This window comes from Coregonus lavaretus (genome assembly GCF_964263955.1).
Source record: "Coregonus lavaretus genome assembly, contig: HAP1_SCAFFOLD_9564, whole genome shotgun sequence".
Classification (NCBI taxonomy): Eukaryota; Metazoa; Chordata; class Actinopteri; order Salmoniformes; family Salmonidae; genus Coregonus; species Coregonus lavaretus.
This window is the reverse complement of record NW_028156843.1, coordinates 1-14343: the sequence shown is the minus strand read 5'-3', so window position 1 is coordinate 14343 and position 14343 is coordinate 1. Positions and strand designations below refer to the sequence as shown.

The following is a 14343-nucleotide window of genomic DNA, read 5'->3' as shown; positions in this document are numbered from 1 at the left end:
GGTTTAACAAGAAAGCTCTCCACTTTCTGTCTGTTTCTCTCCCTACACTACACTGTGTGCTATCCCTTCACTCCACTGTCTCCTTACACCACATAAACCCTTCACTGTCTGTCTCCTCACATTCTTCATCTTCACCTTTCTCATTATCAGTACAAATTGAAATGACAAGTGTTTCTGATTCCTGGTGAATGGTAAGAAATTGATAGTAGGCAGAATAATCACGATTGTATTACTACTAATTCCTCTCCAATGGGCTGACAGTCAGGTCGGGAACAGGTTCCTTATGGCCTTGTGTGCGTGCGTGTGTGTGCACAAATGTGTTTGTGTGGGTGCGTGTGTATGTGTGTGGCCTATGAAATATATGGAATGAGATTTGGATGCAATTACTGGATTGTGTAATCAGCCTCAGACTGCCAGGCAAATAATCTCATTCATAATTTTGTTTTCTACAAATTAGATTCCCCAATAATCTGATATCACTACTTACTGTTCTTATCAAATCACTGATATAAGAGAGAGGGAATGATTCAGCACAGTAAAGCCACTGAATTCTGAAAGTAATTGAATCACCAAAACAAAGACATTGTAATTCCAGAATGCTCCATACAGTAGGTCATGCTCCATACAGTAGGCCCACGGGTGAATTTATTTTCTTTTTTTACTCATATATTTTTTGAATGGCTTGTTCAGAAAATACCTCTAATCTGTTCTGACTGAATCGATTCGTTCTCTCCTTCAGCCTATCAAACTTTATACATGTAACTGCGTATGACATTGATCTACAAGTCAGATAACAACTGTGTGCACAGTGCGGGAGACGCAGCTGCTCGCGCCAACGAGAGGTAGGCCTACCCCATCTCTGTTCTAATATTGGTAGGCTACATCTGTGTGTCACCTTCAGCATTCAGATGTTTGTAAAATGGCTTTCGAATTATTAAATCATAGGCTTTATTAATTCAGGGACAACCAATGTCATTTACTGGGTCATTGTTACCAAATGTGTAGGCTACCGGAGTGGACACAACTCACATCTTGCTGATTGCACATATAACTGCTGATTGGGGCTTTTCGATTGGCAGGTTCACTGTACAAAATATTTTTGGTAGTTCTGCTTTAAACAGTCAGTGTATTTGGTCATATTTACATTAACAGGGTAGAGGTGTAATTTCATAAAAAGGAAAGTAATCATTTTTGAACGCCAAACTGGTCAGAACGGGAGAAGAGAGCAGCTCTCCTCCTTAATGTTCCAAACAGTCAAAACCATTCACTTTTGAGACTGGGGTGAAATCCAAAGCTGTGTTATATTATTTGGCTTTGAATGTAATAGCTCATTTCTAAAGATAAATATTGACATATAACTAGCTCAATACATGTTAATCTGCTATATGAGAAGTTAATCAGTGGGTGATGAGGACTTCAGATAAAATGTGGGGGGACAAAAACAAATTGCACAACCTAATCTGATAGTGGTAGATGCTTAGTCTGCCCTATGGCTCAGCTCACACACACACACACACACACACACACACACACACACACACACACACACACACACACACACAGAGCCGCTCAGCTCAGAGAAGTCAGCTCAGACAGATCCAGCTCCTGAGCTCCATCACGATCAGATATTCATTTAGAATGGAAAATGAATGTGTTCATGCAACAATTGTTAGTGCATCGGATCATATCGTATCAAACCGAATCTAATCGATTCGTTCCTCTAATCAAATCATACCGAATCGTTTTAAACTAAAAGTATCGTTCCTGTATCGTATCGGAGCCCATGTATCTAGATATTGTGCTTGTAAGGAGAGATGAACATCCCTAATAAATAGAGAGGTGTATGTGATCGTATCACAATGTAATCAAGGTTTGAAATTATTCTGTTTCTGTGAAATACTACATCTGTTTGGGCTTCTTGAGGTCAATTTGCAGTGTACAAATTATGTATTACTATCTTCCGGCCCCCTAACCATCCGCTCAAGAAAAAGTCTGCCTGCTGCTGAATGTAATTAGGGACCCCTGCAGTAAGTGATATTGTATGGTTAACTCCTCTAAAACATGCTGAATAAACAGAATATGGCTTCAAGCCCTTGGGCTGACCCAGACTGTCTGTAGACAAGGTGAACACTGGAAGAATGAGACAGGAAGTATGAGCAAGAAATACATCTCCTCCTCAGCAGTCACTTCATAGAAAACTACAAGAGCCTATTTGTTAGTACCGCTCAATGACGACAACAACAGAACAGTAGGTGTGTCTATTATCAACCCTCTCATTGGATGGAGAGCAGTAGAGCTCATTCAGTCTGTAATTCATAGCGATATGGTGAAGATTTATCATCAGCCAGATGTCTGTGGTGCTCTGCCTCCCAGATCCCCAGGTGTGTGTGTGTGTGTGAGTGTGAGTGTGAGTGTGAGTGTGAGTGTGTGTGTGTGTGTGTGTGTGTGTGTGTGTGTGTGTGTGTGTGAGTGTGAGTGTGAGTGTGAGTGTGTGTGTGTGTGTGTGTGTGTGTGTGTGTGTGTGTGTGTGTGTGTGTGTGCGGGCGTGCGGGCGTGTGTGTGTGCGGGCGTGCGTGTGTCTGGGGAGCCAGTTTACCACTGTGACAATGATGTGAAGCAGCTGGTCCAGTCATGGCACTCTACCATTTGTTCTCTACGACCTCCACCCATTCTAACTGCAGACCTCCATATAAACCTGTCAGATGTGGTTAGCTATGGGCTGGCAGGGTACTCATCCAACAGAGGCAACCAACTCTGCTCCTGTCCTCCTCTCCTCCCCCTCCTCTCCTCCTCTCCTCCCCCTCCTCTGCTCCTCCCCTCCCCCTTCTCTCCTACCGTACCACTCTCTGCTGAATATGCTGGGTTGGTGACCTGCTGTGACAGTAAGGTGGAAGGTAGAGGGAAGGAGGGAGTCCTCCTTGGCATGTGTACAAAGGGTCTGACTCTGGGTTTAATATACAGTATTCATCTCTGCCAGCTGTTCAAATTTCAACAGGGCTCCCTCCAGACCAGACAGGTAAACTAGCATGCCAGGATTACCATAACAGGACCAGTGAAATCCCCTCTCAGTTTTGATATTACCGTGAGGATACCTGTATACAGACACGTGTGTGTGTGTGTCCGTGCGTGCGTGTGCCAGCGTACATACATGAACACACATGTCCCTCCTATTGTGTAAATACTCACATATTCCCCATATGTGTCCTGTGCTACAGGTGGTGGTCTGTACCCCGCGGGCGGGGGAGCCCCTCGTGCTCTTGGTGCTGGCACGCCCCTCATTCGGGCGGATGGTACCCGGCTGGGGGGTGCCCCTCTCGGTGCTGCACCACGGGGGACAGCTGCGTGGGGAGGGGGCACACCTCCTCGACTCCTACCACAGGACAAGCAGGGGAGAATTGTAGGCTTCGTCTCAAATGGCACCCTATTCCCTATATAGTGCAATGTTTTTGACCATAGGCCTATGGCTTAAGTGGACCAAGAGACTGTCACCAACATACCTGTACAATTCAGACATATACTGAATAAAACAATCACATTATTGTTAGTGAATATATGGTTTGACTTACTGGAAACCCCACTGCCTGTAGGACCTTTTTCTTATCTCACTCACATTAGGCATGCTAAATGCTAATTACTGTCTAATTTAAAACAGATCCAATTATATTCCCTCTCAGAGCAATACAAACATCTACACACACACACACACACACACACACACACACACACACACACACACATTCCTTCTCTGTGACCTGGTTTATCTCTTCATCTAATCGAGAAAGATTTGCTTTTATTAGCACAAGCAACAAACATACTTTGCATTTCATTTTAAAATGTAGAGTAGAAAGCCTAAGAGCCACACAACATGCATACTATAACATATTAGAATGGCAATGACTATTTTAGTGTTATTTTAAGTTATCTGGGGAGTTACATCTTAAAGAGAGTACAGCAGGACAGTTGCATACAAAAATTAATTAGAATTTCAATAGTTCTTAAAGTTGTATTGTGTATCGTTTGGGTCAGATAGTGTATTTTCCCCCATTGGTATTACAAAGCAGAGTTTTGAATTGAATGTACTAAAACACAGACACATATTTATGCTGTCGTTCATTTCAGTTATGGGAGTAAGTGAATTGAAGGAATTTCAGGCTGTGGGAATGAGTCCTAGTCTAAGAACACTCTCCTATTTGGAATATCATCTCTGGAATGGGGTCTATGTATCTGTCTATGTGTCCATCTACCCCACACCAAACACAAAAGTGAATACATACACCAACACACATGCATGAACGCACACACACACACACCCAGGTTGGCAGTAGGTACCTGATGGGTCCTGGGGCAGGTGTCCCTCTACCCCGTGCTGCAGGCAGCTTGCCCCTCACCGCTGGCACCTTGGCATCCTCCGAGCCACCATTCAGGTAAGTCAGCTCCTGCAGCTGCGCCTGTCGGATCTCATCATTGTAATCCTGCACACACACCCACACACACCCTTTTAATTACAGCGTATTAAATCACGTTCTTTATCTCCAGGGTTACAGCCCTGTAGGAATATCTAATTAATGTACTTTACAGTGCTGCTGTGACCAACCGGTGTGTGTGTGTGTGTGTGTGTGTGTGTGTGTGTGTGTGTGTGTGTCCGCGTGCGTGTGTGTGATGCTGCCGTGACCGATTCTCCTCAGGCAGAGCAACACACACCTGATCCCCCGTTGATAAAACCCAGGAACCCCATTAGGCTTTTTATCGTCACACACAGTCATCTCTCTCTCTCTCTGCGTGTGTCTTTATCGTCAAACTCAGTTGTCTTCACCGCTCAATGGAACGTAGCAATTAATATGGAAATCAGCGTTTAATCATACTGCCATGGAGACAATTGTCTTCTGTCTCCTCCATATCAACACATCGCTGTGTATTTGTGAGGGAAATTAAAAGACGTAATTAATGACCGGAAATAAATCATCATGGCTCGGAGTGAGACTGGAAAGATCATACATATTAACATGGGATGGAGAGGTCATACTATTCTTACATAATTGCATGGGATAAATAAGTCAACCATAATAAATGGAGTATGAGTAAATAAGCATGATGTAAGGGAGTTTCAGAGAGGGTTAGGCTGTGCTGAGTGGTTCCTGTCTGATTGTGTTACTCTGTTATTCAGCTTAGTCCGTTATCCCCATGGCTTCCCTTCCCTCACAGGGACGTGCATCCAATCAGACAACCCAGAGTCTGTTACTGATTCAGCTGCTTCAGCCGGCAGACTGGTTGTGTCTGGACTGGACCAGACTAGACTTCTGCCACTTGCTACAATGGTATAACCTTAATTATAAACTGGGTGGGTCGAGCCCTGAATGCTGATTGGCTGACAGCCGTTGTATATTAGACCATATAACACAGGTATAACAAAACATTTATTTTTACTGCTCTAATTACGTTGGTAACCAGTTTATAATAGCAATAAGGCACCTCGGGGGTTTGTGGTATATGGCCAATATGAATCAAATCAAATCAAATGTTATTTGTCACATACACGTGTTTAGCAGATGATATTACGGGTGTAGCGAAATGCTTGTGCTTCTAGCTCCAACAGTGCAGTAATATCTAACAAGTAACATCTAACAATTTCACAACATATACCCAATACACACAAATCTAGTAAGGAATAGAATTAAGAATATATACATATATGGACGAGCAATGACAGAGCGGCATGGACTAAGATACAGTAGAATATTATAGAATACAGTATATACATATGAGATGAGTAATGCAAGATATGTAAACATTATTAAAGTGACTAGTGTTCCATTTCTATCTCAAGTGGCCAGTGATTTCAATATGCAGCAGCAGCTAGTGATAGCTATTTAACAGTCTGATGGCCTTGAGATAGAAACTGTTTTTCAGTCTCTCGGTCACAGCTTTGATGCATTTGTACTGACCTCGCCTTCTGGATGATAGCGGGGTGAACAGGCAGTGGCTCGGGTGGTTGATGTCCTTGATGATCTTTTTGGCCTTCCTGTGACATCGGGTGCTGTAGGTGTCCTGGAGGGCGGGTAGTTTACCCCCGGTATTGCGTTCGGCAGACCGCACCACCCTCTGGAGAGCCCTGCGGTTGAGGTCGGTGCAGTTGCCGTACGAGGCGGTGATACAGCCCGACAGGATGCTCTTAATTGTGCATCTGTAAAAGTTTGTGAGGGTTTTAGGTGCCAAGCCAAATTTCTACAGCCTCCTGAGGTTGAAGAGGCTCTGTTGCACCTTCTTCGCCACACTGGCTGCGTGGGTGGGCCATTTAAGTTTGTCAATGATGTGTATGCCAAGGAACTTTAAGCTTTCCACCTTCTCCACTGCTGTCCCGTCGATGTGGATAGGGGGGTGCACCCTCTGCTGTTTCCTGAAGTCCATGATCATCTCCTTTGTTTTGTTGACGTTGAGTAAGAGGTTATTTTCCTGGCACCACACTCCCAAAGCCCTCACCTCCTCCCTATAGGTTGTCTCGTCATTGTTGGTAATCAAGCCTACTACTATTGTGTCGTCTGCAAACTTGATGATTGAGTTGGATGTGTGCTTGGCCACGCAGTCATGGGTGAACAGGGAGTACAGGAGGGGGCTGAGCATGCACCCTTGCTGAGCTATAGTCAATGAACAGCATTGTTACATAGGTATTCCTCTTGTCCAGATGGGATAGGGCAGTGTGCAGTGTGATGGCGATTGCATCGTCTGTGGATCTATTTGGTCGGTAAGCAAATTGAAGTAGGTCTAGGGTGACAGGTAAGGTAGAGGTGATATGATCCTTGACTAGTCTCTCAAAGCACTTCATGATGACAGAGGTGAGTGCTACAGGGTGATAGTCATTTAGTTCAGTTACCTTTGCTTTCTTGGGTACAGGAACAATGGTGGCCATCTTGAAGTGTGTGGGGACAGCAGACTGGGATATGGAGAGATTGAATATGTCCATAAACACACCAGCCAGCTGGTCTGCGCATGCTCTGAGGATGCGGCTAGGGATGCCATCTAGACCGGCAGCCTTGCTTAAATGTCTTACTCACGTCGGCCACGGAGAAGGAGAGCCCACAGTCCATGGTAATGGACCGCATTGGTGGCACTGTGTTATCCTCAAAGCGGCCGAAGAAGGTGTTTAGCTTGTCCGGAAGCAAGACGTCGGTGTCGGCGACGTGGCTGGTTTTACTTCTGTAGTCTGTGATTGTCTGTAGACCCTGCTACATACATCTCGTGACTGAGCCGTTGAATTGCGACTCCACTTTGTCTCTATACTGATGTTTTGCCTGTTTAATTGCCTTACGGAGTGAGTAGCTACACTGTTTGTATTCTGCCATATTCCCAGTCACCTTGCCATGGGTAAATGCGGTGGTTCGCGCTTTCAGTTTTGCGCAAATGCTGCCATATCCACGGTTTCTGGTTAGGGTAGGTTTTAATAGTCACAGTGGGCACAACATCTCCTATACATATCCTGATAAACTCATTCACCGTTTCAGTGTATTCGTCTAAATTATTTTCGCAAGCTACCCGGAACATATCCCAGTCCGCGTGATCAAAACAATCTTGAAGCATGGATTCCGATTGGTCAGACCAGCGTTCAATAGTCCTTAGCACGGGTACTTCCTGTTTGAGTTTCTGCTTGTAGGAAGGAATGAGCAAAATGGAGTCGTGGTCAGATTTACCGAAAGGAGGGTGGGGGAGGGCCTTATAACCATCCCGGAAGTTCGAATAGCAATGGTTGAGAATTTTAGCTGCCCGTGTACAACAGTCGATATGTTGATAGAACTTCGGCAGCCTAGTCCTCAAATTTGCTTTGTTAAAATCTCCGGCTACTATAAATGTAGCCTCAGGATATGTGGTTTCCAGTTTGCCTAAAATCCAGTGGTTCTTTGAGGGCCGTCGTGGTATCGGCTTGAGGGGGGATGTACAAGGCCGTGACTATAACCAAATAAAATTATCTTGGGATATAATGCGGTCGGCATTTGATTGTGAGGTATTCTAGGTCGGATGAACAAAATAACTTGAGTTCCTGTATGTTACTACAATTACACCATGAGTCCTTAATCACGAAACACACACCTCCGCCCTTCTGCTTCCCGGAGAGATATTTATTTCTGTCTGCGCGATGAACTGAGGACCCATCTGGCTGGACCGATTTCGACAGAATATACAGAGAGAGCCATGTTTCCATGAAACAAAGTATGTTACAGGCCCTGATGAAGCCGCCATCTTCGTCGGCAGCCCCGCGACTAGCACTTAGGAAACTTTGCGGTATTTTGTTTTTTTCTGTATTCTTCTTTACATTATTCGCTCAGAAAGTGTTTTGTCTCCACGTTGCGTTGTGCATAAGAACAGCCCTTAGCTGTGGTATATTGGCCATATACCACACCTCCTCTGGCCTTTTTGCTTAACTGTACTATCTGGGTGATCAGTGTGGACACAGGCACATAGTCTAGACATACAGTGAGGGATTTTTTTTTTTTTTTGTACGTTTGCCCACTGACAAAGACATGATCAGTCTATCATTTTAATGGTAGGTTTATTTGAACAGTGAGAGACAGAATAACAACAAGAAAATCCAGAACAACGCATGTCAAAATGTTATAAATTGATTTGCATTTTAATGAGGGAAATACGTATTTGACCCCTCTGCAAAACATGACTTAGTACTTGGTGGCAAAACCCTTGTTGGCAATCACAGAGGTCAGACGTTTCTTGTAGTTGGCCACCAGGTTTGCACACATCTCAGGAGGGATGTCATTAAGGTTTCGAGGCTGACGTTTGGCAACTCAAACCTTCAGCTCCCTCCACAGATTTTCTATGGGATTAAGGTCTGGAGACTGGCTAAACCACTCCAGGACCTTAATGTGCTTCTTCTTGAGCCACTCCTTTGTTGCCTTGGCCGTGTGTTTTGGGTCATTGTCATGCTGGAATACCCATCCACGACCCATTTTCAATGCCCTGGCTGAGGGAAGGAGGTTCTCACCCAAGATTTGACGGTACATGGCCCCGTCCATCGTCCCTTTGATGCGGTGAAGTTGTCCTGTCCCCTTATCAGAAAAACACCCCTAAAGCATAATAATTCCACCTCCATGTTTGACGGTGGGGATGGTGTTCTTGAGGTCATAGGCAGCATTCCTCCTCCTCCAAACACAGCGAGTTGAGTTGATGGCAAAGAGCTCGATTTTGGTCTCATCTGACCACAATACTTTCACCCAGTTCTCCTCTTAATCATTCAGATGTTCATTGGCAAACTTCAGACGGGCCTGTATATGTGCTTTCTTGAGCAGGGGGACCTTGCGGGCGCTGCAGGATTTCAGTCCTTCACGGCGTAGTGTGTTACCAATTGTTTTCTTGGTGACTATGGTCCCAGCTGCCTTGAGTTCATTGACAAGATCCTCCCGTGTAGTTCTGGGCTGATTCCTCACCGTTCTCATGATCATTGCAAGTCCACGAGGTGAGATCTTGCATGGAGCCCCAGGCCGAGGGAGATTGACAGTTCTTTTGTGTTTCTTCCATTTGCGAATAATCGCACCAACTGTTGTCACCTTCTCACCAAGCTGCTTGGCGATGGTCTTGTAGCCCATTCCAGCCTTGTGTAGGTCTACAATCTTGTCCCTGACATCCTTGGAGAGCTCTTTGGTCTTGGCCATGGTGGAGAGTTTGGAATCTGATTGATTGATTGCTTCTGTGGACAGGTGTCTTTTATACAGGTAACAAACTGAGATTAGGAGCACTCCCTTTAAGAGTGTGCTACTAATCTCAGCTCGTTACCTGTATAAAAGACAGCTGGGATCCAGAAAATCTTTCTGATTGAGAGGGGGTCAAATACTTATTTCCTTCATTAAAATGCAAATCAATTTATAACATTTTTGACATATGTTTTTTGTTGTTATTCTGTCTCTCACGGTTCAAATAAACCTACCATTAAAATTATAGACTGATCTTTTCTTTGTCAGTGGGCAAACTTACAAAATCAGCAGGGGATCAAATACTTTTTTCCCTCACTGTATGTTGGACAAAAGAAGCAGAGTAGTCATTCTCAAATCACTAGCTAGCTGTTCTATTTTGTTCATATGTTGTAAGAGAACAGCATAAGAGTAACGAGTCTGTAGGAGTCAGTACGTACTGGTATGAGGAACTTCTTGATCTCCTCCAGTGCGTGACCCATCCTGTTGTAGGCCTCTGCAGGGGGAGCGAACACTTCTATGAGGACATGGAGGTCCTCGTTCAGGTGCTGATATTTGGCCTCTCCACTCTTCCGTAGCTCTTCCTCCTGGTGGAACAAAAATATATTAAGTGTATTAATAAAGCCCTCTTTACACCAGAAGAGGTCTCAAAGTGCTTTAACTCGACCTATTATAATGTCACCTCAATTACTCCTCACAGTTTGTATCATCCACACAGGATCAGCAAGACTGATCCAGCTAATCTGTTTGACTGGATTACTGAATTTATTATAATTAGGGCTGTCAGTTAATCAGTTAACTCGAGTTCACTTTTGCAATTTAAGTGCACCATTTTTTTTTATTGTGATGAATCGCATTGTCTGAAAGCATTCAAAATACACTGAAAACATCCAAATAAATATACTGTATATAGCTAAAACCAACAATGCTAACCGTTACTATGGATAAAATCAAGACATCACTATTATTGTATGCTTTCTGTATAAAAACATCTTAAATTACAGCTCAATTTGAGCAAATTCTGAATTTGGGGTTAATGGCGATTAAACACAACAAATCCTGCAAATAACTTTATAAAAAAATATATATATATTGTTTGACAGCCCTAAATATAATACAACCACAATATTGATTAGATCTCTAATGCCACAAAGGAGTGCAACACTGTATCCTGTACGTGAAATACATACTACAGTATGGTGTAAATTGGTGATATAGGCCAACATAGATCCCAATGGGCCATCTCATCCAGACAGAAAAAGGCCAATGTTATTGAAGGGACAAAATAGGACATCCAAACCCTAAGTAAAACTACAGCACAGACAACAACATGAGGTGTATAGACACCCCAGTTTCCTCATCTGTACAAAACCCTGCTCTGCTGTGCTCTTCTCTAGTGACGTTCCTCTAGGCTGCTGGCTACTGAGAACTTCCTTCCTCACTCCTCCAGTGGAATCATGCAACACACCACACGCGCACACACACACACACACACACACACACACACACACACACACACACACACACACACACACACACACACACACACACACACACACACACACACACACACACACACACATACGCACACACTCACACTTCCCTCCTCTAGAAGCACCATGCAAGGCAGAGCCTCTGATGTGATGTCATTTAATTATAAATAACCTGGTTTTAAGAGAGCCTGTGGTATGTTAATGAGATGCTAATTTCCCTCATAAATCTGTGTTTTACGAGGAAGAGGGTCCTCTGTGTATACTGTTTGGAGTACCTATACTGATGGAGCTGCCAGCATCACCTGTGTGTGTGTGTGTGTGTGTGTGTGTGTGTGTGTGTGTGTGTGTGTGTGTGTGTGTGTGTGTGTGTGTGTGTGTGTGTGTGTGTGTTGTGTGTGTGTGTGTGTGTGTGTGTGTGTGTGTGTGTGTGTGTGTGTGTGTGTGTGTGTGTGTGGCGTGTGTGTGTGTGTGGCCCCTCACACAGCTCTGATAAGAGACATCAATAACACACATACACACACACACATACACACTGTCTTCCTATATGTGCTCAGCAGCCCATGGCCGGAGATTACAGCTGTCACCTCCTCTATCTCCTCCAAGCATCTCCCCTCTGTTGATATTCCTCATAGAGAATCGGTTTATATTCCTCACTGCAAATCTGGTTATCAAACAGCCATTCTCTTCCCAGAAACAGAGGCACAAAGAGGCACAAAGCCTGAGACAACAGCATGAGAGTCCATAGGAACTCCATAGGAAAGACAGTTTGGCTCAGAGCATGACATGTTTGAGGGCTGTTAGTTGTTGCAGATGACGCCTTGTTATGCATCCTGAATAACAGGAGGATGACACGACAGCAACAACATGGATGCCGTGTATTGTGGTGACTTCTTGCAGACTGAGAGGACTGACAGAGGACAAGGAAGGCCAAGTCAACAACTAGATGTAATTTCATCATCCATTTTAAGCTCCACTAGCCTTCGTTTCCATAACACCAACCTTGAACCCAGAAGCATACGCCTCCCTAAACTTCACCCAGCCCAAGGAACGTACAATAAAGCAACTTCAGGACAGAGACTCTGAATGCTTCTATATCTTATTGGCTGTAAGAGTCTATGGTGACAATGCAGGGATGTCAGGGGTGCCATCAGCTCCACACTCAGCAGCTGAGGAGTCGAAGGGAGAAGGAGAAGCGAAAAGCCTGATGCAGCCTGTTGCTGTTGTGGCCTTCCTTTGATCCTTTCATTGACACTACTCTGTGTAACTGACGATGACAATCTTGGGAAAATATTGGAGGAATTCTACACTGAGGCTGAGCTTTTATCCACCTCCAACTGGCTTGCAGGGAGGTAGCTATAAGAACACAGCTGTATCCATACAATTAGAATTTGATTCTAGAATTACGCCTCTTCGTGCTAGAAAACGTCATGCATAATACAGGCCTCTCACTGCAAAAAAGACTCTGAAGCAAACACCACAAAATGAGCTTTTCAACAATGAAAGTAAAGGTGTATGTTGGATCTGGAGCAAGCTGTCAATCACAGATCACAAATCTCCCCGGTGAGGTAGTGGAGGAGGTGTGTGAAGCATGCTGAGCTGTGTGTGTGTGTGTGTGTGTGTGTGTGTGTGTGTGTGTGTGTGTGTGTGTGTGTGTGTGTGTGTGTGTGTGTGTGTGTGTGTGTGTGTGTGTGTGTGTGTGCGCGTGCGAGGGTTTGTGTGTGTGCGTGTGTGTGTGTGGAAGCCTGCTGAGTCTGCTGAGGTCAGCACATCTCCATGACAGATCTGTTCAGCAGGTGTTCCAGAGTTGTGCCGTCAAAGAGAATCGATCACAACAATCTGATGGAACGTTGCTGTGTGGTACTGAAGATCATCGATGTCACATATCACCTATGATGACAAACTGACTGACGGAGAAAGACTGCCACAGACACAATGAGACAGAACACATCCTCAATAACTCAGCTGGTTATTGATGCCTTTCCACTGAGGGTGTCTGCCTCAATTTGCCTGACACAAACAACGGAGAGATAGAGAGACAGAGAGGGAAAGCGAGAGAGGGGACTTGGCCGTTACAAAGAGGTAGAGAGAGAGAATGGGATTGGGCTGTTGTCAGATAGAGAGGGAGAGAAGGGGAGGGGACTTGGCTTTTACTAGAAAGAGAGGGAGAGAGGGAGAGATAAATGTTTGACTGTTAGAGAGAAGGAGAGAGGGAGAGAGAGACATGTTTGACTGTTCGAGAGAAGGAGAGCGCAGAGGGAGGGAGAGAATGACTTGGCTGTTACCTTTTCTTTGTCTCTCATCGATCCTTTCCCCAGAATGGACATCTTAGTGAGCGTGTCTTCCTGTAGTCTCTTTAGTGAGTTCCCGCGTGGACCCAACAGTTTGCCCACAAAGTTAAACTAAAACAGAAAGTAGAGAAGCTCAATGAGTATCTGTGCTGATGAGATCAAGACAAAAACATTTGTATGTCAATCAAATGTTGGTTCAAACAGTGCACTTTTGATTACATTTAAACAATAATTGTTGACATGAGAACTATCTTCCTAGTAGCACTGTGTCTCCATAACACTGTTATCTCAACCATGTCCAGGGCTGCATCCCAAATGGTACTCTATTCCATATATAGTGCACTACTTTTGACCAGGGCCCATAGTGTCAAACGCAGTGCCCTATATAGGAAAAATTGTGCCATTTCCCTTACAAAAAAAGATGGCAGTTTTGAAATTGCAGTAAAAGTGCAGTAACTGCAGTCGACTGTGGTATTTTGGACGCAGTAATTGCAGAATAACTGCAGTATACTGCAGTTATACTGCATTCTGACTGCATTCTTTCTGCCTTTGACAACTAAAATAATCCTTACAATTATAACAGCATTATGTGAAATGAGGAGGCTCAGCATTTGAATGGTGTCATGGATTCTACCGAGGCTGCTCCTCCTCCTTGCTCGGGCAGGCTTCGGCGTTCGTCGTCCCCGGAGTACTAGCTACCACCGTTGGATGTTTCGATGTTTGTTTGGTTTGGTCTGTCTGTTGCACCTGTGTCCGTTTGTGTCTAATTATGTGTCCTATAAGTTTTCTGCTTTGTGTATGTGAGTTTGTGTGTTGTTGTCCGCCTGTCCGTTGATGTCAGAGTTTTGTGCTCATTTAGTTAGTGTTTTACGC

At 44.4% G+C, this 14343-nt stretch overlaps 1 protein-coding gene across 1 annotated transcript; it reads right to left on the bottom strand.

Moving 5' to 3' along the window:
• Positions 1–3186: 3186 nt before the first annotated feature.
• Positions 3187–13581, bottom strand: LOC311119643 (KH domain-containing, RNA-binding, signal transduction-associated protein 3-like; the record flags this gene model as incomplete). The annotated part of the gene is made up of 4 exons (XM_084194313.1): positions 3187–3370; positions 4330–4472; positions 10130–10276; positions 13465–13581. Coding segments are annotated over 4 exons (591 nt in total), but the record flags the coding sequence as incomplete, so codon positions are not given.
• Between the last annotated feature and the right edge of the window lie 762 nt (positions 13582–14343).